This window comes from Balearica regulorum, chromosome 1 (genome assembly GCF_011004875.1).
Source record: "Balearica regulorum gibbericeps isolate bBalReg1 chromosome 1, bBalReg1.pri, whole genome shotgun sequence".
Classification (NCBI taxonomy): domain Eukaryota; kingdom Metazoa; phylum Chordata; class Aves; order Gruiformes; family Gruidae; genus Balearica; species Balearica regulorum.
In genome coordinates, this window is record NC_046184.1 from 25,147,329 (window position 1) to 25,171,183 (window position 23,855).

Genomic DNA, 23,855 nt, shown 5'->3' on the forward strand with positions numbered 1-23,855 from the left:
CTACATGGCAGACGATACCAGCGAGCTCGGGGTCGGCAGCGAGCCGTGCCGTGCCGAGCCGAGCAGAAGGCACAGCCCACCGCTCTCCTCTCCCAGCCCGGCGTCCCCCCGTGCGTGTGAGCCGGCCACGAGCGGCGGGCGAGCAGCCTTTCCCACGCTGGCCCCGGGACGCGGGGCAGGGCGCAGCCGGGGCAGCCGCTGCCGGGACCGGCAGGGTCCGAGCGGCGCCGCGCTGTTGAGCGGGGGCCAGGGGCTTTCCCGGCCAGCAGCTGCCCTCGTCGCAGGGCAGCCGAGCCGAGCCGAGCTGTGCCGGGGCAGTCGGGGTATCGCCCCGCCCGGACCGGCCACCTGCGCGCCGCTGCCCTCCCGCCGGGGCGGGCGGAGGTGTCAGCCCGGCCCCGGCCCCGCCTCCACCGGGAGCCGCTCGGAGCAATTCCCACGGCAACCCAGGCTCGACCCCCTTCCCAAACCCCGCCTCCCCTCCCCGCCCCTCCGCTCCCGCCCGGCGGCCGCCGCCGGTCGGAAATAGTCTGTGTGTAAACTCGACGTGTCCGGAAAGGTGCGCGCAGCTCTCCGCCTCGCTCCGCGCCCGGCCGCGGGGCGCGCCCGCTGAGCGCGATGCTGGACCCGTCCTCCAGCGAGGAGGAGTCCGATGAGGTCCTGGAAGAGGAGCGGCGGGACGTGCTGGTGGCGGCGGGCGGCGGCTCTCCGCGCTCGCTGCCGCCGCCGCCGCCCCGGGACCCGCGGGGCAGGGAGGCCGGGGCGGCGCGGGCGGCCAGCCCCAGCCCCTCGGTGCTGAGCGAGGGCCGGGAGGAGCAGGAGCGCCTGCAGCGAGAGGAGCGGGAGAAGCGGCTCCGGCTGCAGCTCTACGTGTTCATCGCGAGGTGCATCGCGCACCCCTTCAACGCCAAGCAGCCCACGGACATGGCCCGCCGGCAGCAGAAGGTGAGCCCCCGCCTTCGCCCTCCCGCTCCCGCCCTGCCCCGCCGCCCCCGGCCCCCGCCGCCTGCGCTCGCCCCCCGCGGGGCCATCCCGTGCCCGCCCGCCGGCGAGTGCCGCTGCCGCCGCTGCCGCGCTCCGGCCCGCAACAGGTTGAGCCGGGCGCTGGGCGCCGGCTGGGGCACGGCGGGGGGAGCGGCCGCCGGCCCCCAGCGGCACTCAAGCACCGGCAGTGTTAGAGCAGGGTATTGCACAGCTAGCTCTCACCGCGGTTTCTCCGAAACAGCCCGTTTACCTAGAAATCCATCAGTCAACAGGGGTAAAGTCTTTTAAGTTTTTAGAGCTGCGCTTAAAGTCGCCGTGAGAAGGGAACAGGAGGGCAGGGTGCGGGCGTAGGGGCGCCGGGGCCGTTTTGCGGTGGAGGAGATGTTTCTGCTTCTCAGCGCTGCGTGATGGATGGAGTCAAACCTCCCAGAGGTTTTCCTGCAAATCGTATTCTGACCATCTGTGCCCAACTCGAGCAGATTCAGCCGTAATACAGAGGTGAACGAGGAAACTATTCCGTTTCATTAAGTGCGGTCTCTCTGTACAGAAAAGCAGTTAATATGCGTGTTTGTGATGAGAGCAGCCTTCTAGCGAGGGCTGCCCAAAACTGTTCTCTGCATTTTGTACATCAGAGACAAGCTCTCGAGAATTAGCAGGTATGTGGTAGGTATTTATGCTGTAACTGTGCTTATTCTCTGTTACTTTTGAGTTATTGAATAGGTAGAATACTGAAAGTTTTGAAACAAGGTGCTGCATTTCCAGATAACCACTTAAAAGCGCAGTTCTTGAAATGGTTTAGACGAAAGATTTGTCCTTTTTTTTTTTTTTTTTTTTCCCTTTCACTTCTGTAAAACAAATCCCAAACAGAAAAGAAACAAACAAACAAAACCCATTCCACATCAGTTTCTGGAGGTATAGTGATAGGACACAAAAAACCCCTCAGTTCCACTTGGCTTTTTATGATCTTGGTACTTCCATATCTCTAAGGGTTTGTAAAATCCAATACTAAATGTTTTGGGGTGTCTGAATTATGGCTGCTTTTGGTAATTTGTGCTTAGTGAATTCTCTGACAAGTTAACGTGGTGGTAACAGTAAGATTATTTCTGGAAGAACATTTTGTTTTTATTAAGTGTTAGGTACTTAAACTGTGAAGCCTGCATAAAGACATCTTGTAGCAGGAGGCCAAAGAAAATCTGGCAAAATGAGAATTTTCACCACCCCACTGAGGAATCCCCCCCCCCCCCCAAAAAAAAACCAGAGTCATCATAGAAATGATATTTTGAAGGGACATCTGGAGGTCATCTAAGTGTGACTTTGCACTGGACAAAGCCAAAGCTGACTTGATGTAGTGTTGATATCAGTCTAGGTTCAAGCAGGAGACTCAGAAGTCTTCAGAGATGAGATCACCCAACCCATCTGTGTGACCTGCTCCAGTGCTGCGTTGTCCTCCTCTTGACGAAATTTTCCTAATCAGCTTCCAGGCTACAACTTGTGGCCATCAACTGCAGAAGATAGTGAATGTTAAGAAGTTCTCACTGATCTCAGTCACTAAGTATAGGAATTGCATTTTAAAAATAACTACAGTATTAATTATTTTTATTAATAAAATGTATGAAGAGAGATTACTGATGTGCAGCGAATATAGCAATGCAACAGTTGTGGATTTAACACATGAGCAATGAACAGATTGATTGACAGAATTGACTTGATACCTAAAATTAAACGTTACTTTTGCTAATTACTGTTTTTAAGCAAACTTTGACTTTTGGTTTAACTGCTATATGTAGAAGGATATTTTTGTCATGTTTAGGAAATTAGCTGCAGAACAAGGATGATTTTGTTTTGCTGGTCAGGAACTAGTGTTTTTAAATAAGACATAACCGAAGAAAATAATTCTTTCTTGGAGTTGCACTTCTCTCTAGAAGTAATGAAATATACATAAACATCCTTCCTGTTATTTGCCAATTTGATATATTCCTCAGCAACTTACTGAATATAGGTTAGCAGAACTGGTCCTGAGTTTTGAGAGTTCAGAAACCCTGCTTTGATAGTTCAGGATCGCTGAGAGCTGTACGAAGGAGCCCTCTCCTGTGCTCTGATTTTTGCACCGTGTGCTGCATGGTGGCCCTGTGTCAGCCTTAGGAATGAGAGTGCAACCACCTCTCTTACACTGTGTCCTGTATTAAGACACTTTTGGATGTGTGATAGCTGGACTCATATTCCAGAGGGTAAAAGTACTGTCTTATTTCCCGAATGAATTATCTCACTGCTAAGCTATTATACAGATGAGTCCCTTAATCTCTTGCTTTTTTGCTTCACATCTGACTTCTGTTATGTGGCTGGCTGTCCATTGTGAGCTGGACTGGGATTCCTTACCTGTGTTATTTAGCTGGAGCCGTTAACTACTGCATGCCCTGTCCATCGTCACTGGATGAGTGGTCCAAGGTATGGTTTCGAACGAGAACCTATGATGCTCTGTGGTTCCAGCTCCCAGCCCAGTCTGCCCGTCTCTGGTTGTGCACTCTTCATAATGCTTTTGCACCAGCAGGCTTTCTGATAACCTAAGAATAGTATCCACCCTGCTTGAGAGCAGAAGTAATTTGTTCTTTCTGCCAGTTCATTTGGCATATTGCTGAGCAAATATTGCAGAATGCAGTTTGCTTCTTTTTTAATGTGGAACATATTATCCAGTAAGGGAATGAGATGGAATTCACATATCAAATATTCTCAGTTGCATTGTAATATCAGTATGGAAATGGTTTACAATATGGCTGGCTTCTTTTGTTCTTTCTTCAGTATCAGATTAAAATGTACTATACGGTATCTTAGAATCACAGAATGGTTTGGGTTGGAAGGGACCTCAAAGATCATCTAGTTCCAACCCCCCTGCCGCGGCCAGGGACACCCTCCGTTAGACCACGTTGCCCAAAGCCCCATCCAAGCTGGCCTTGAACACTTCCAGGGATGGGGCAATCTTGAAACCATCATACTTAATGGACTGAGTTATGCTAATTAATGTAAAGAATTTTCAATGCAGGCACTGTTTCACTCCTCTGTTGTCCTTTCTCATCCTTCTTTCTTTTTACTAAGTAAAATTAGCTCAGCTCTATTGTGATAGATAAGATTAATTTAAAAAAAAGAAATCAAACTGTAAGAAAAAAAAGAACTATCATAATTCACCAGAGTCCATCAACTCTGCTAACTTGTTTTTAATGCCAAATTCAATGTAAATTAGCCCAGACTTTGCTGAAACACATACTTTAATAATATGGCTGCATTTATTTTTATTAATCCGTAGGATATGTGGTAGAAATACTCTTTTTTAACTGTTCAGAGTTAGTTGGTGATTTACTATTACATCCTGTCTTACTTTGGTTACTCATAGATTTGTGGTGGAGAAGGAAGAATAAGCTAATATTGGAGATAGAGAACTGAAGCCATGGTGTGATACCCCATGTGAGGTAGCAGGTCCTGACAGAGATGGAGTTAGTTCTACAGAGTAGAATTAATGTGTACTTTGTAACATGTTTTCAATAGATATTTATGGACATTTGGTCATAATTTTACAAACTTCTAGAGAAATATTAATGCATCAATGCATTACATGTCATGCTTTTATCAAGCAAGGTTTGTCTGTCCCTGACTTCTCACTTTTTTTGTAGTTTACACTTTTTTTTTTTAATGAGTCCTCTGGAATGTATTTCAGCATCTTTCTTTTTCTGCCTTTCTGCTCCTCTTCCTTTCCAGTCCAACAAAAGAGAAGAATAGTAAGCTAATCCCATTCCTGTTCCTCCTTCTCTCCCACCCCAGCCAAACTGAATCTCAAACCAGCAGATTGAATTTGCCCATAGGTTGGGATTTAGGTGGTAAAATTAGTATCATTTAGTATCGTGTGTTTATACTAATCAGTTGTACACTTGTACGTACGTACTCAGTTTTACTCAGGGAGTGTGTGCCAAAGGTGGGCTTTGTATCTGGGAGATGAATCGGAGTTAAGAGTTCTTGGGGAGGGAAGGGGCAGTGAAATGCTACAATTAACTAACAAAAAAGGTGTTCTTCCAGTGGTTTTCTTCCTCAACATTTTAAAATGTACTCTAGTAATCAAGTGGTCATACAGAAACCCAAGACTGGGGAAGAAGTAACACTCCTGTACCAAGCAAGATTTCGTAGTACATGAAAGGCTTAGCACATCAAAACTGGTAACTCAAGTCTTGCTTTCTTAGCTGATAAGTAGCAGAAGTAATTGAGATGGCCATTTAGAAATCATAACAAAAGGAGTTTACTTCCTGAAAACACGTTTTCCTTCTATTTCTTCTCTTCTATCCACCACTCAATCATAAGTATATCAAAAACATTGACTTCCAGTCAATTCTCAAAAGCAGGAGTGGTAATAATCAGTAATTTATTTTCATCTGAACTGCATGAGTTTATTGTTTCCTTTTTCTTGGACTTTACTTCTAAAGGAGAGGTTTGCGATGATACATGTCCACTAAATAGCTTTATCAGAAAAATGTTGGTTACAAGGATAGATTCATTCTCTGGATCACAGTTTTATTCTCAACGTCTTTATTTCTCCTGCTCCAAGCCCCACTTTTCCTCACTTTTGAGCTGGTGATGTGTATCTACTTATTGGTTGGCTAGGCATGTTTTGGGAAAGAAAAATTGTCTCTTGGCTTCTGAGCCTCCTTCGTAAGACACTGTTTTCCCTACTGCGAAGGTAGCAAGGAGAGTACATCCAAAGCCATTTTTGCCAGAAACTCTAGACACATTTCAGAGGAAGCTTAGCTATAAAACTTGGCCATCTGGTCAAAATTCTGCCAAAGAACTTTCTAGGAAGACTTCTTCCATGTCTCCCTTCCACGTTTCCTTTACAAATCTTAATTTTTTTGGTGAAGTGTTTCAGAAAGTAATTTTAAATCAAGTTTATTTGCCTCTTTGTTTTTCCGCATCACAAACACCTTGATAACACCTTGTCATGATGCTCTAAGCCATGTGTATTTTGTTTCAGTCAAGTTAGGATAGAGTATTTTGGTAAATCCTGTCAAAGTCCATTAAGATGGTGGCCTACACAGCTTGAGACAAGATTATTGGCAAACAGATCTTTTTACCGCAGTCAGAACTTGCTCTTTGGGGAAGAAGATGTTCTTGCCTGCAGTAGGAAAGTTGCTCACGATGGGCAATTGTGTCATAGAATCATAGAATGGTTTAGGTTGGAAGGGACGTTAAAGATCATCTAGTTCCAACCCCGCTGCTGTGGGCAGGGACACCCTCCACTAGACCACGTTGCCCAAAGCCTCATCCAACCTGGCCTTGAACACTTCCAGGGATGGGGCCTCCACAGCTTCTCTGGGCAACCTGTTCCTGTGCCTCACCACCCTCACAGTAAAGAATTTCTTTCTAACATCTAATCTAAATCGACCCTCCTTCAGCTTAAGGCCATTATGCCTTGTCCTATGGTGTTAACCATGGCTGAAGAAATACTGAAGGGTGCGGAGAGAAGCAGAGCCTTTTAGTTACCAATGCCACTTCAGAAATGACGATCCATCAGAGTTTTGTTTTAATCTTAACTGTTCTGTTGTCCTGCCAGCTCAGCATTGATCAGTGTGGCTTGGCCAAAAGCCAAGCGATGGACTGGGAGAACCAGGGTTTGGCAAACAGCCGCGTAATGAAGTGGACATGTAGGGACAGTCTGCAAACCTAGTTTTGCTAGGCTGAAAAATTCATCAGTCTCTTCTTTTGCTTGCTTGTTTTGTTTTCCCTGCCTGGTTTACCCATACTTGCCTTTGAAATGTGATCATTTTTTAATTATTATTATTTGAGGAAACCATTTTTAATTTTTTTTTCTGAATGAGTGACCTCAGGTTGTTTATTTCTTTCTGGCACCCATGCAGTTTGACAGGTGTGTTAAGTCTGTTGGCAAATACCCTATTTAAAGTGCTTGAGGAAGACTACTTATTACTTGTTGCTACAGGGGAGCTGACAGGAAGGGAGTTTGAAGAATCAGTTGACTGTCGCCATCTCTGCAGGAACAGTACAGGGGAATTGGCTGGCTGGGCTGCCTCGCATTTCTCACCCTTTGCAGGCAGTTGTTATTCTTGCATTATATTTTGTGTATTTGAACCATTGGTAATTGGTAACAGAGAAGCAGAAATACCAAATCAACTCATCTTGTCGGTGTAACTTTCTCTGACATCATCTGAGAAAAATACTCATTGCTGCCGTGGAAGAACAAAGCTGGTGAAAATACTCTTTTCCCCTCTGAACCATATTGCTTTCCCTGTACCGGGAAAGGGGCAGTATATCAAAATATTCATTACCATGTACTGTCTTTAGCTGTAGAATATTGCCAGAGCAGAAAATACTTGTTGGTTGCTAGTTGACTATTCACTGAATGATGTATTTCTATAAAATCAAATTTACGGCTTCCCCTTGTCTTCCCCCATGCACACCTGTTGTCACCAGTTCATGTTTGGGGACACTACTAACCAATCACCTATCCATTTGCGTGCTGCGTACTAGACTTGGTTCTTCACTTTCTGGCTTTGTACTATTTCTTTTTAATATTGTGAATATCATCCTGAAGTTGCTTTTGGTATACATTGTTTTGCTTTTTTAATGTACCTCTGTATTTGTGTTGTACTTTCCTGTTATCCTTGTTTCTTTTTTGTGTGTAGATGTCTCCTGCTTTGCTAGCTTAACACATCTCTCTCTCCTGCTCCTTCCCTTTTACTCGTATGCTTGCTAGAACTGGGAAGCTAATAGCACGGGGACAAAACTTGCTTCCCGTTTATCAACCCAAGAGGTATCCATGGGGGATGATGTGTCTTCTTCTAGCAAGGTGCTTGGCTTTCCTCTGCTGATTGAGGGATGTGTGTTGGGGTGCTGGTCTTTGTGCCTTGACTCTGCTCCCGTATTTAGTTGTACTGAGCCCCAGTCACTATATTACTCTATCTGAACTGGGTGCCAGCCTCTGAGGTTTTTAAACTTTGTAATCGTCAAGTGTCTTCTAATATAGGGGTTTTTTTGGCACAGTGGCTGCAAAGATGCCTCCTATATTTCTTTTCAACCTACTCCTCTTGCTGCCTGCTGATGGCTGTGGCATGCCCAGATCTGGTACTCAAACTTCTTGGTTTCTAGCTATTGCTGTGCAGGAGGGGAGGCAGGGAGAGGAACAGCATCTGCTGAACTCCTCTTCCCTTTGCCTAGTGCCTATTTCCAATGCCCGCTTCTGCCTAGAAGTGCTGGCACCAAATTGCAAGCAGCCCAGTTCTTGTGCGTTGCAACTGATTCCCGCAGGTTTCAGAATAGCAGCTGTGAAAAGGCAGTTTTCAGTTTGTTGCTGTGTGGGGGAAACTCTGAGCAGCAGGAAAGGCAGAGTGTTTGTATGTGGGTACCAGGCTGCATCAGCTTAGGCTTGTGTTTTGAAGGTTATTTTCACAGCCATAAGCGTTGAAGGCTTTTCATTTTTTGTTTAAAATTCTCTAGAAGTTGATGGTACTTGCCCAAAAGAATTTATTTCTGGTTCTTATTTATTTTGCAGCGAGAAGATAAAGCATATGCTTCTCTTCAAGCATGATTACTTGTATGCATAAGTTTAAGAATGTTCTTGAGTGTTTTTCCTGTCAGGAAGGGGAAAAGCATTAATTAACAGCATTGTGAAGAATGAACAGAGCTACAGTGAGTACTTTTTTAACTACATGACCTGGTGAAGAAAAATTAGAAGAGAAGGTGATTGTGCAAGAATTTTTCTCCAGCTCTGTTTCCATTTTTCTCTCGCACATTAATTATTCATTCATGTTCAGTTATCTTGGCTGTGGGATTTTTGGAAATAGAGGCCGGCAGCATCTGTTTAATGAAAGTGCTGGACGGATACTCTGAGTGATAGTATAGACAGACAAAAAAAAATAAATCCTTAGGATAGTACTTTGAGTAGACTTGTTTGGGCCACAGACAAGGATGTGGAAGAAAGGACAAAACTCAGTGTATAAATGAGATCTCCAAAGAGATGATGTATATCTACAAAGATTAGGGGAGAAATAGAAATCAGTGATGGAGACTTTCATGGACTGAGTTGAAGGTATTGAGAAAGTACATGGAACAGAATTAATTCTGGAATAGAGGAACTGTTCAGCAAGGACAATGAAAAAGTTAAGAGGAATGAATTTGTAGCGGAGAAATCCACTGGTCGCAAGAGTTATGATTTCAGTATGAAACAGAAATGAAGGAGAAACATCTTGAGTATAAGAGTTTGCAGGAAAGATAGTGGGCTAGGGAAAAGAGATAAGGATTAGGCTGGAAAAAAGTGAATAGTCTGAATATCCATGTCAGCATAATACAGAATAGCAAGGGCCAAGAGTTGATGAGAAACTTAGTGCTTAGAAGTAGGAGCCAATGGAAATCAGAATGGTAGGACATAGTACATTTGGGGAAAAAAGTATTTTTGGTCCCATATTTTTTTTCTGCAAAAGGTTGCAATTGGTTTATGTGTCTAGGTTTTTCTTATGGTGAATTCATGAAATTTCTTTAAAAAAAAAAAAAAATCCACCTCCAGGCAGTCCGCACCAAATATTTAGCTTGCTGGCTTTTGCTGGGGAGTATCCCCAACTTGTGTCTATTGCTCATACGTTCCTTCATTTATTTCTAAATTATGTATTCTGAGGCCTTGTAGCAAGGTACTGGCATCCGTTTCTTGTTCAAAAGTGCTCTACAAATGTTTCAATTCTGTTTAATACATCAAATATGCATTAGTGTTAAAATATTAATATTGACCACTTTTATTCATTATTTTTTTTTGATCTCCTTATGGATGGAGCATAAGCAAAGAAAATAAATTAAAAAAAAGTGGTTGTTTGGTATAGATCTTTTACATTAAATCATCTTAGCAATCAGTTCCCCCTCTGACTGTTTTCCTTCCTACAGTGTCATTAAAAGGCAGAGAATTTTTCAGTCTCTTACCAGTGGGGACCAAAGAGCAACAAATAATGATATTATTTGGAGAGGAAAGTTAGTTAACAAACTCCATTAGAAATTTTTGTTTCTATTAATCTTCAACTTGCAGAGTTGGAGTATTTGCCTGAATAGACACCACAGCCTGCAGATACACCAAATGCAGTATCATTCTCATAACCACATATATGCTGCAAACGGTAGAGGTTCTGAGCGTGCTAGTACGGGGTTATGAAGCGATTAGAAGCATTTTTGCTTAAATATTCTTTAATATAAATTCTACCAAACTCATTGGTATGGTTTTGGGTTCTTTTCAGAATGTTTTGGCTCGCAAATTCAATTACTTTAAAAACATCACTTGAGATTTTCAAGGCCAACTTTTAAAGTTGTCTTTCTCTGCCATCCAAGTTTTTAGGTATCCTTACTCAATGCTTCCAGGCCTTTTTCCATGATAATAAATGTTAGAAAATGACTAGCTATGTTTTGTGTATATAAGCCTTCTGTTTTAGTACTTGGAACATAAAAAAATAAACATCCTATAAAGGTAATCAGGGAATTATGAGATCTGGCAGCCTGTGGATATATGGATATATTTTGCTCGCGTGTTGCTGAAAAGGAAATAAATTACAAAGGTTCATTTGTCCCTTCCTTGCCCCCAACTCCCACACACTGGGGCAGGGAATTTTAGGAGTAGTATTCGCTGTTTAAGACCTCTTTACTTTCTAAAGTAAAAAGCTGGCTGGAGCCAGCTTTTACTTTTTTTTTTTTTTGGCTGGAGCACCTCTCCTATGAGGACAGGCTGAGAGAGTTGCGTTTGTTCAGCCTGGAGAAAAGGCGGCTCCAGGGAGATCTAATTGCGGCCTACCAGTACCTGAAGGGGCCTACAGGAAAGATGGTGAGGGACTGTTTATCAGGGAGTGTAGTGACAGGACAAGGGGTAATGGGTTTAAGCTGAAGGAGGGTTGATTTAGATTAGATGTTAGAGAGAAATTCTTTACTGTGAGGGTGGTGAGGCACAGGAACAGGTTGCCCGGAGAGGTGGTGGATGCCCCATCCCTGGAAGTGTTCAAGGCCAGGTTGGATGGGGCTTTGGGCAACGTGGTCTAGTGGAGGGTGTCCCTGCCCATGGCAGGGGGGTGGAACTAGATGATCTTTGAGGTCCCTTCCAACCCAAACCATTCTATGATTCTATAAATTGCAAGGAAGGACAGTGGTACACTGTGAACAGGGCTGGTCCTTGTGTGGCTCTTCCCCAAAGTTGCCTTGGAGCAACTGGATTACAACAGTCTTTCTGCTACTTTAATACAACTTGCTGTCTGCGGAAGAAAAGCATCATGTAAGAATGAGAAGTATTATTTATTTAAAATGGCAACAAAATTATTCAGATTTTCACTAAACCACTAGCTGTTTTATGTGTTCTGGATATTTAAATGCCTAATAGATTATTAAAAGATTCATTTACAAACTACAGTTGTTAGTCAGAATTCAGTCTGGAATGTGCTTCAAGAGGTCACAGAGATGTGATAAAATTGGTAAACTGGTGAAAGCCTCCATACGTGACCCTCTTGCTGTATTACAAGCTGTATCTGTTACAAGTGCACTTAATTCCACAGAGCAGCACACGAGGGAAGGAGGCTGTACGGGCTGGCAGAGTTCTTCCCGTGTTATAAAAATCTGTTTCTAAACCTGACTGCTGTATTTTGCTAATCCATACCTGATGGTTTTGGGCTGATGTGCAGTGATCATGGCTACTGTCCAGTAGCTGCAGAAATACAATCTGCTGAGATAATTGAGATTTTTAAAAAGTAAGACCACCCCCAAAGGTAACACACTTAATCAGTGACAACGTCATCATCACTGTTTTAGCTTGGATCAGGAATGTGCTTTAAAGTCACCCTCCTTGAAGAGTTCTGGTTTGGACTGCATGGATATGACTGTGTGGGGAAAGCTAAATCAGAAATTACATTCTGGGAGCACATTAAGTCTGTGCAACTGGACTGAGGTAAAGCCTCCTGAAATGCATTTAGGGTGGGTGTTAGGTTCTCAGCATGAACCGCTTCGTTGTACAGATGCACTTTTCTGGCGTCACACTGCTTGCCGGCATAGACGTGACTTCAGAGAGGGTCAGAGAGATTTAAAATACAGGAACTAACACAGAGTCAAGAAAGAGAGACGGAACTTAAATGAGATAAATAGCACAACAGGGCAGTCTTGTTTCTGAGCCAGTAAAGCAGGACAGAATATGCAATGCAAACATAAAAACAGCTGAAGTAACAAAGTAATAGAGTCTTGCTATGTCTGAAGTTAATTAGGGGCAACAAACGGCCCCTAATTACTAAAAGTGTGGGATCCTCGGCAAAGCTGCCTGGGATACTAATTAAAAGAACTGATTATAAGAAATAGAATGCATAATTAATGACTGAGAAATCATTTTCAAGAGTATCTTCAGACAGCAAATAAAGTGCCCTTGGAAAATATTGTGACACCGTGAGCCATCCACTGAATCTAATTCTGCAGATAGACCTGAACTGATTTGCAAGAGGTTGCTGTGCTTATACTTTCTAGTGCTGAGGTAGGGATTAATGGGGGCAGAATGACTGGTAGAATAGGAATAGTATTTCCATTTTAATATCAAATACTCTCTTAGATTTTTTTTTTCTTTTAACGTATGACTTCAATAGAACCTGGTTATGAAATATGCTGACATACTTTAATAGTTGGCTTTGCAATACTCTGCTGCTCGTACAGTTGAGCGAGGTCTTTAATGCTCAGAGAAGGCCTTTGCATAGCAGCCTCTCTGTGTTGATTAGTAGCATGTGTATGTGTGGCAACTGTTTGCTGTCAAGTGTACGGGCTGCCAAATGGACTGTGATTTCTCTTTTCTAGGTTCTTGAAAAAAAATAACAATCTGAAAATTACATCTGACAAAACAAAAATGGAAGCTTAAAGATTCTTCCTTGAAACCCACCCTCAAAACCAAAAAAACAAAACTAACCTGATTAATGAGGTTTTTATATCCTAAGCAGTTTTTTAAAGAGGCTAGTTAGGGGTTAAGTTTTATCCAGGCACCTGTTTGGGTGTTCCTGCCTAAGTGTGCACTCCTGAATTTATAAACTTGAAATGTTTTTAATAGCCCTGGTCCTCAATTACTTTGACATGATTATAGAAACTTAGATTAGGAATTACAAAGCTATAAATACTTGGAAGCATAGAACCCGATGTGTAATTTCCTTTGCTGCTTCTAAGCACCTGCTGGAGGCCAAGGTGGGAAGCTGAGGTGCCCCAAAATTTGGGGGTGAGCATGGAGGCAGTCAAGAGGGACATGGGTGCCTTTAAGTAATTAGGCTGTGTGACCAACCCACTGCCATGTGACGCTCCTCCAGACAGGCATTACATTTAATTCTCACCAATCAATGTGTGATCATTGCTGTGAGTCCCCCTTTATGTGAGATTCATGTTCACAGAGGGAGCAGACCCAGAACTGAAATATCCGTATCTTCCATCGTGTCTTTTACTTGTTCTGGGATTCAAGAAGTTGATCAATATCTCTTTGGTCCCAAAAAGTTTGTGTGTTGTAACTCTGAATGTATTCATGTACTGGAAGAGGGGAAACTATTGGCTCGTGTACGCCTGAAGTGCGACCATGTCCACGCTGTGTGGCTGAAGTGTGTGTGTGTGGGTGGTGGTGTGTGGGTGTGGGTGCATCCTTGCTTCCCTGCATGCTGTGGTTCTGCCAGATTCCCTATGGGAGGTGAAAAATACGCGTATGTATGGTTATATATAAAAGGAGAGAGAGCGTGTGTGTGTATGCGTGAGAGGGACAGGGAAAAAAGCTATAGATACTGATACGAGGGGAGCAGAATGAGTGTTCCATAGCATGTTGTGATCTTATTTGTTTTAAAGAGGTTACACATAGAGTGTAAAATACTGAATACAAGTCATTCAATACTGCTGTGTTTTCGGGAACATCTTTTTCTGTTTGTTGTTGTAAAAATTGTAAATTGCCATTTATTTTCTCTAAAAACAAACAACACCCACTCTCCACCCCTCCAAACCAAACCAAAACAACAAACCCAACACCCCAAACCCTGCAGATCTGTATTTCTGCCTTGGCTCAGTTTGGTAGCTACGTCGTGTATAATGAAATTCCTAACCCTTGTGATAAAGAAGCAAAGATGTTCTTGTGGCTTCTGTTAACAGTAAAGGTTTTATTTTTTATTGATACTGAATTTTCAGAATTGATCTGATTCCTTAGGGCTAGCTCAGAGTGTGCCCTGTTGAATACAGTACACTGAATTTCTACTTTTCTGCTCTTTAAGTCTTACAGGCATAAGACTTAAATATCTTATTTGGTTTTGTCTTTGAGGATGGATTTATACCTTGGCTACAGAAACTTGCTCTGGATTGAAACATAGCATATGTATTCTCACTGTGAAGGATAATTTATTTTCCTAATTTGATTCAATTTGTATTCTTTTTCCTACAGAGGAAAAATAATTAGTTCCAACAGGAAAACAGCTATCCTGATTGTGTGGTTAAAAAAAAAAACAACACAAAAAACCCCAACCAACAAAACAAACAAAATATTACCCCCCTACACTGCACGACTGTGCAGATAGCTCTTACCTGTTTCTCACTGATTTTAGTGAGGCTACTGAGCAACTGACACAGCTGTCATGAGCCACTCTTTGGGGGAAAAAAAAAAGAGTTGGCCCATTTTATTTCTAATAGTGATGTAGTTAGAGTGGAACAGCTTCTTCATATCAGTGACCAGAATCACACCACCTCAGCGCTAATAAGATAAATGGGGTAATGCATACTTCCTGATTGTAATAGCTGGAGTGCAATGTAGACTGAGAGACTGAGTGAAGAGGTGTGAGATGTTGAAGCTCTGAGCAATACAGATGGTCAGCAAAGCAAATCCGTTTCAATCCATAATGGAGAAAATGGAGAAGCTGGACAATGGACAGAATTGCATAATAACATCAGAAGACAATAGGTAGCCTCTAACTTTTTCTTTCAACGAGGGTGAAGGATTCAGAGTGAGAAACTAGATCATTTTGTCAATGGAGTACCCATCCTTGGACAGTATGTGCATTTGTGTGTTTAAGGCAGTTGTCAGGGAATATTTATTCACTACAGCCATTCATATGAGTAAGCAGAAAAACAGAATTTATGGTACTATCAAAATTGTAAAACTGTATCAAAATGCTTTTAAGTTGCTTGCTAGTTTTAAGCCTCATAATTTTAAGCCCAATAAAACATTGAAATAATTTTTGGGGCTTTTGTGTAACAAATAAATAAATTAGTGCAATCGGTGCAGAAGAGTGAGAAGGATTGGAATGGACTAAACTAATATAGTTTTAAAGAGGGGATGGCATTTAATGCAGGAGGTTTTGGGGTTTTTTTAAGAGGAGTCATAAACTGGTGGATGCTTTGAGATAGGCTGAGTTAGGGACACCATTTCTGATGCAGTAGTTTCGAAGCAGTTTCATGTGTGTGTTTGCAAATTGTGTGCATACAACTTAGGGAACCAAAATAAGGGCTTTTTCTAAAGGGTAGCACAAATAGCATATCTGTAGGTTTTCCCTCAATATATTGTTTTTGTGTTAAAATAGGTATTTTATCCACCTGCCAGTTCAGAAGATTCTTTCTGAATCACAAAGTGGTTATCAGGAAATAGCACCACTACTGCCAAACAGCTCCACTACCATATTTATGCCTTTAGTGATGCCTGTTTAATTAAATGCTTCACTTTTGACAGAACGTGTAGTAAGGTAGGCTAACAAAGCTGTTGTGCCTCAGGTACACCTAGTAAACAACCTGGCATATATCATGGCTGAATGAAATTACTGCTTTGCTGTGAGGTGGAAAGCTTATCTTGCAAAATTACTGCAAAGCTGGTGAATGTCTTCAACGTACAAGCAAGTTGCTGTGTACCATAGTTTTACAACAAATGGGAAGGGACCTCCTGGGTCGAGGCGGTCTCATCTCCAAAAAAGACAGCTGTTGTCTCTTTCATAAGCAGGTAAAACTTCAGTTAGTAGGTATCCCCACTGTTTTTCATTACTCTGTTAGTTGTGAGACTTCTGTTTCCTGACTGAATGCATTTGCAGTTTGTTTTATACCCACTTGCTGTTCTGTCAGCTCTCCTCTTCATTTAAAATAACAGCTTTTTCTTCCTGAAGGATTTAATTGAGGATGGTGTCTCATTCTGCTATATGAAACAGTCCAAGCTCTGAACTATCCCTCAGGCAGTAGTCTCTCTCCTCTGATTTTTAATGGCCTTCCTCTGTATGTTTTGCAGCTGGAATGAATGCACCCTCCTTCTCATGTCACCTTTCACCTTAGCACAGTGCCTGCGGCACGCTGAGGCAGCACATCCAGGCCTTCAGCTCAGAGCAGCCAAGGAGAGCGAAAATACCGCAGAAGTTCCTGTGCGCCCTGGCCTGAAGTGTGGGACTCTGAATTACACCCCATTTCTGTACTGCAGCTCCCATGCTGGCTGTGTTTTCCAGTATGGTTTTTTTTATCCACTCTGTGTGTTAGTGCATCCCAGCCTTGAATTTCAAAATCAGAAGATGCCAATGTCATGTTCCTGTTTTCTCTGTCATGACAAGTATGGAAATATTGCATTTATGTTTAATTTGCAGGTATAGCCCTCCAGATCTTTGCACCTACCTTTCTGGAGGGCTGCTATTCCTTCTTTAACACTTACCCGCATGTTTTTATGGACCTTTTTTTTTTTTTCCTCTTTGTGGCAGTATCTCAGCTGCTTAACTGTTGTCTAGATAAGATCTACAGCATTCTTTTAACCAGAAAGCAAGAATAAAATGCAATCGAATTACTTGCTTTTATCATCTTTTAAGTAATTCTGGCAAATCTGTGACTTTGTGTGACTAATCCTTCCCATTCTCGGTCAGATGTTGCCCCGTTACCCTGATTCTAACTTTATTTTTATCTTTCTCCTGAGTCTGTGCTCCTCTGAATATAGAGACCTGCTGCCTGCCTTGGAAGAAGGTTTTTTTGGGTGGTGCTGGACAACTTTCACACTCTTGTTTTAAAGACCTTCCACGCCGCCTCATTCAGGTCTCCCAACTCTTCAGTCTAGATGACTGAACTGACTAACTCCTCTTAATTCCTTGACATAGAGAATAAATTATCACTTCTCAGTTTCCAGGCTAAAAAGATCTTTCTCACAAAATACAAACTGCTGAGACTGGATTCGTGTTCAATAACCATGCATATCAGCAAGCTCTCAAAATAATTAAGTGCTGCAGTGATAAAGAACAAAGACCGTTCAGTGGTGCAATTCATATGGATTCAGTTGCAGCATTGCTGTATGCTTTCCTTTTAATTCGTTTTTTAGTCCAACTGCTATCAGAAGTCCTGAGTCCAGTAAGCTTCTAAAAAGGCTGTTTCTGGCATTCTGCCCTGGCCACATTTGGCACGCTGCAGAGCAGAGTTTAACAAACATCTGTTGGGTCAAGCTTTTCGTTGACCACAGGAGGTTAAATGGTCAGGACATGCTGATTTCTCTACAGAATGTGCCTAGACTTGTGAATTTTTACTATACTTTTGCATATGGCATGAATGCTTGTAGCAGACAACATATATAACAGTGCAATTATGCTGCAGCATTTGGAGTTAATTCTCTCCTCTAAAATATTATCCAGTGTACTTCAGCCAATGTTTTTGTTTTCATACCCACTGACTCGTATACACATTGGCTTTCTGTGCAACAAAAGAGATGATAGATTTGTGCTTCCTTCCTAACTTCCTTTGACACCACGACTTTGTGGTTGAATAGAGCACAACAATTTGTGATTTCTGGGTCTACCTCATCTTTTATCCTGCCTGTAGTGCTATAATTCAGGCGTCTCCCAACATTGGAAAGTTGCAAGAAGCCTTGGCCTGTTTGCCTTACTCTTAGTCAGCACTTCTAAGTAATTATAATTTTTGGAAAAGCTGGTACCAGGAACATGCTGTGAATTATTCTGAAGGTCAGTCATTATTTCTGTGCTTCCTGGGAACCGTGCTTGCGCTTGTGCTAGGGACTGAGTGAATCCCTTGGAAGCTCTGGTTCTTGTCCCTGTGAGGTTGACTTGCACTAAGTTAAGCAAACCTCATTCACAACTCTCTTCCGCTTCTCTCATTCCTCAACTATACTGGATTTTACAGAACAGCATATAGGACTTTTCTTTTGGTTCAGGATTGTGTTGTCTGGCCCTCTGCACTAGAGGGAAGAAAAGGGGGAAAGAGGCATCCTGTCAGATTAACTCGGTTTTCTCAGTAAAAGAGCGTGGAACGGGGAGCTGGAGGAAGGAATAAGCTCAACCTCTCCCTCTGAATGCTCTGATTTCTGTATGTTTCAGTCCTTTGTTGTTATGCCCTCTGCTAAGTATTGGTCCTCTACCATCACTTTGCAAATAATAGAAATATTGAAAGTTGTTTTTTATCTGAAGTTTGGAAAGGAAATTGCATCTCCAGAATGCTCCCCCGTCTCCATTCACTATGCAATAACTATGCGAGTGTCAGCTCTCTTCCTCTGGCATGTTCCTAATCACCATGCCATTTTTTTTCTGTGACAGTGGGAGAGATAGAGATCAAGAATCCTATTCTGTTGCTTTTGGTTAGATACATAAATTACCAGCACAGTGTGTACTGAAATCTTCTTAAGCAGCTTTTGCAGTATAAAAGATAATTTACTCCTGACTTAAACGAGAAAGGCCTGTGCTGAGCATCTAAAGATCTGTGGCTGAACCCCTCCTGGTGATGCGAGAGGGAAGGGTACTTGATAATTGCATGTAACAAGGTTAGTCTGATTTCTTTTTTTCCAAAACTGAATTGTTACTGTTAGAAAAATTCCCGTTAAAGCAAGTGGATATTGTAAAAAAACAACAAACAAATGAAAACCCAACCTCTAGATGATGCAGTGTTTTGGGGAGGAAAAAAAATGCAGTCTTTCCATTCCTACTAGTTGAGTAAGCCTTTGGTGTCACTTCAGACACTGATGGGTTGACTAGATGCTCATTTGAGTTAACTCCTCAGAGGTTTAAAAATACATCTGGAGACACTGCATTTTCTTCCTACAGCTTATGGCTCCATAATCAGAAAGCTACAGTTCACCTGCCTCCTAAACTTATTGTAAAACCACCTGTGAAGAACTTAGTGGTGAATTTATTTCAAGGTAAGGCAGGGTTTCTTCTTCTGTGTGAACGTAAATGAAAGACCTAAGGACAGGAGATAAACCCTGAACATACACTGTGGCTGATCAGTGGGTTCTCATTGGATTTAAACCAGGTCGTAAGCTGTTTGGAGGAGAACGCTGACAGCTTCCTCGCCACGTTTAAATACAGTGGAAGGAAAGACACTGTCACTCACACACCTGAGGGGGAGAGCAGTTTGTTATTTTTTCTTGGCCATAGATGGAGATGGACATGACATGTTCACTGGGAAGTGAAGCATATTGACCTACCAATTTGGGATTTTGTCCTTGTTGCTTGTACCTTTGTGTTCCTGCTTTGTTGTGGTGGCCAGGTGACATGCCCATCTCCTTTCCCTGGGCTCCCTGGTAGTGCTCCCCATCACTATAAATGCTCTATAAATGCAGACTTTTAGTGGTCCATGTTTGAAAGTGTCTTTATTCTCCCTTGGGTCTGGATTTTACAGTTTTCGTTCTACTCCGGTAATTCCCCCGTTGGTCCGTTTTTGTTAGGCTTGCCTTTGAGCATGGTTGTTGTCAGCAGGGAAAGCTGGGACACTTTCAGCTGACTTCCTTTCATTGTTCCTTCCAAACATCTGATGTTATCTCGTCTGCCTTCATGTTATTAAATATGTGTCCTGTCTTGGAATCACTTAACCTCCTCCCATTCACATGCCTGCAATGCCCTGCTCAGATCCTGACCTTTAGGGAACACGAGCAAGCAAACTTTTTCTGTATCAGTGGAATTTTGGACAAGTAGACGCTCTATGAATATATTGTGAAGTTGTAACTAAGCATTTACAGAGAGTAATAGCTTTAAGACTATTTTCTTCTTTTCTTTTTTTTTTTTCTCTTTAAGAAGGGAACAAAAAATGGTCACACCGCTAAGCTCTAATTACAGTAGCTTCAGAGAGACCTGCTTGATTTGCCTTTTGAGCTCTGCGCTGTGTCAGGTAGGTTTTGATCAAATGTGTTCCTGCCAGCATTCAGTCATTAGCATTCAGTCTAAGTTAGTCACCAGTGAATTATGGTCTGTGATATGGTCCAGGTCCCATTGCTCTAGTTCTTTTTCTCTTTATTGATTTCCATTCTCGTTTTCATTATTGCCCTGGTCTCTCACTGCGTGTTTCCTAGTGCTTTTATTTTATAGCTTTTCAGAATGAATATCCATGAGTCATGATTTGAAATAAAATGCTAATAATAACATTATGCAACATTTTGAAATAAACATTTCTGAGATTGTTCCTTAAGCTTTTTAAGTGGTAGACTTTGAGAAAAATCATACCACTCTGCAATGATAAGGCAGTAGAGGAAAAAAAAAAAGGAGCTGGTAAACTTTAACATTTTAATTTAAATACCTCATTCTTGAAGAGGTTTTCCAGCATCTGGCAGAGAGAGAAAATTTTCTTGGCCATTTCCTTTAAGCAGAAATCAAGTAATTATCACTGGAACAGAATTAAAAATATGATATAATTGTATGCTTTTTCCTAATTTACACAGATCTGAAAAATGGCTAAATAGTGTCATGTCCCCGCCCTGGGTTCCTGTCTTTATCAGTATTTAAACATCAAATGTCAGCTCCTCCTCATTGTCCGGAGGAACATAACATGGTATGGCTATGGAGCCAGCTGTAGCATTAAAATAGGTAAGAAAGAGCATGGACTATTACGATACTCAAAACTTGATATTTTTCCACAGTCTCTAGTCAGCTGTTGGGTCTACGTTTCTGGATTTGTTTGTAGACTGGGAGATTTCCCCACTCCCCTTTACTTCACTGGTTTGCTTCTCCCTGGAAGTGGTATTTTTAAAGACCTACTGATGGAAGTGGGGAGCACTTGTGGTAAAAATTTTTGTGTCCCTTCTCTTCCTTTTCTTTACAACAGCTGTCTTGAAACTCAGTGAGATTTTGGGATGCAGCTGCCGATGTTTCAAGATATGCTTTGCAGCAGTGCAGCTCCCATCCTCACTCCCAATTTTTAATGAAATAATTGAGATATAATGTAATCTGAATATTATAATTTTGATAGTTAGTTTCCAGGAGGGAAGTCTTCTCAGCTGTGCTTGCTGTCATTGAGGAATAGCAAATCTGGCAGCAAGTAACTTGCTGAAGTTGCTGAATAAAACTTTGGGTTACTTGTCTTTAGTTTGGGGTTTTGTTTTTTTTTTTGTTTGTTTGTTTTAAACAAATCCTGCAAGAGGAGAAAACTATCTCGTATCACTCTTACCTCATGGTATTTTCATGTATTCATTAATGTTTTTGCAGAGAGATTGGTATATCGGACACTTTCTGAGCTTTGGTCCTTTGGTTGACATATTTGAAAGCTTTTTACCTGTGCAGTTTGTTCTCAGCAATGCACCTCAGTGTGATACGTTATTATTTAGAGAGAAGCCCTCTGCTCACTCTGAGCAAGGCTGTAGACAAGAATTTGAGAAAGAAATTTAAGACTAAAGAAACTTACCTTTTTTTATAAACTTCTTCCTACCTTCAAAAAAACTTTAAAGTTCAAGACTTACGCTATCCTCATTTTGAAATACTATCAAAACATATTTTAAAGCCCTTGAAATTTATGGCTCAAGGTCTAAGCTTATCTCTGTTTATTACAGGATGAAATTTTTATTTAAGGCAAATTGCCTCCAGCCTATCATGAAGATCTTGCATCTTCCTCTAGAGAACCTAGTGCTAGCCATTGTCACCGGCAGAGTACTGGGCTAAACTGGCTTAGTCCAAAATGGTGTGGAAATGCTTTTGACTCCGTAAGTGTCTTGGTTGAAGCAAATGAGCAAATCTTGAATTTTAAGCAGTACTGTGACATTCTGTAAAAGCTACCCATGAACTAAATATGTACAGGAAGATAGGCAGAAACTGTAAAATGGCTGGCATGTCGGTTTCTGCATGGTCCTCAGTAGTAATCATAATGAGAAATTTTGGAGGCATGTGTAAATGATGATACATCAGTTGTCTTTATTTTTGGGAAGATGTATAGGATATACTTTCTTAACTGTCATTGCGAACGAGGTCTAATGTCATCAGGAAAGGGGAGAGGATGGAGGTGCCTCAGTTTTGTCTGGAGGTTCAGTTATCCTTTGCTACAAAGTTGGTGGAACTGCTAGTCTGATCGCTCAGCAGGCAAAAAGTGCTCTTGAGACTTGAAGATTACAGCCTTTCTGTCCTACTTCCTACTCTGGAGGGCAGCTTGGGGGAAAGCCCCAGGAGTGGAAGCAGGGCCTGTAGGTCTCCTGTTCAAGGTGACTGAATGAGGAGCAGGCTAAGTATTAGCAGAGGAGTCAATACAGGCAGATGAGAGGGTGAATAATTTGTTCTCGGGGAGGCAATCTGGATTTTCCTTTACTGGTAGCGACGGACACCCTTGCTTGAATGTTTTGACTTGGGAGAAAACTGCAGGAGAGTTAGCAGAAAAATTAGGAAAGTTATCAGATCATTTTTTGGCATAATTGTTCAGAACTCAGTATACTTTTAGTTTGGATAGGATAGTGTTTCCTAGAAATTTACATTTTTTTTCAAAAATGAATTTAATTGGTTTTACCTGTTTTGACAACAGTGCCTCTGAAGGTCAGACTAAAACCACCCCCAAAACCCATCCTTTTTTTTTTTTTTTTTAATTCTTCTGCTTTCATGATACTCATTTAGTCAAATTAATAGGAATTACAAAACTGTTGGTGGATGGGAGCCTACGGTATATGACTGTGAAGATAAAAAGCAATATTAGAGAAGGGACAAGCATCTGAAAGACTTGGATAATATAAACACTGGTACCAGTCATTAGTTGTCTGAGACAAATGTGTCATTACTTGACTTTAAAATGCCTGTTGACGTAATATACAGCTGAGCAGTTACTAATTGGCCTGTGACATAAGAGCAGTGAGATAACCTGGAAGTAATGAAAGGACTTCAGTGTTGTTTGCATGAGCCCATACCACTGTGAATGGCAAATACTGCACTGAAAATTAGGTGTGTGGCAATAGCAGCCCATGACCAGATTCTAAATATCTTTTTTTCCTAAATCTATTTCAGCCTCCTGTCCAGAAATAGGTTTTCTTTCTGACTGCTGTCAGAAATGGACAGGCTGCAAATTTATCCTCATAAAATGTGTTCATAAAGCTGGCTTAGAGGGAATTGTTGATTTTTGCTAGGTGTGTTCCTCTTGAAAGAACAGTCATGTACTATTCTTATGTTTATATAAGATTTCTGGGTGGAGGAGAAGAATACTTGGCTTTAAGCCAGATGCCTCATGGAGAGTGTGAATTTATTCTTTAACATGTGACTCTGGGAGTTCACTGTATATAAGCAACACACTCATTGATAAATTTTTTAGGTTTTTTTTTGTTTAGATTCTTTTGTAGCAGTTGTTCATAGGAGCAACATGGTGTGGCTAAATATGTCTGAAAACCCCACATCTTCTTGTTAGAGGTTAGGAATTTGGGATGGATATGCATTACTTCTGTAGCTGTGAAAGTTAGCAGAAATTGAGATCGAATACTGGGGGAAAATCTGCTTGTTGAAAGATGAGGTGATGTTTACAGAACGCTTACAGAATCTTTGTTTCTTTTCCTTATTTTTCTGTTGTTTGACACTGTTTATAATTAAATAATTAATTAAATATGGTTATGAAAACTTCCAATTTTTTGCTTACCCAGAATATATTTTCTAAAGTAAGAGAAGCATTGGTCCTGAAGTGTTAACTCCCCTTAAGTGTGGCTT

General features: G+C 41.7%; 1 protein-coding gene across 8 annotated transcripts in view; it reads left to right on the forward strand.

The window, feature by feature from the left end:
• Positions 1-498: 498 nt before the first annotated feature.
• CADPS2 (calcium dependent secretion activator 2) overlaps positions 499-23,855 on the forward strand; it is a 319,877-nt gene continuing 296,520 nt past the window's right edge. For all 8 annotated transcript variants that reach the window (XM_075742996.1, XM_075743000.1, XM_075743016.1 and 5 more), the window contains exon 1: positions 499-945. In XM_075742996.1, the coding sequence (XP_075599111.1) occupies positions 619-945 (327 nt within the window). In that variant the 5' untranslated portion in view covers positions 499-618. The remainder of the gene's footprint in view (positions 946-23,855) is intronic.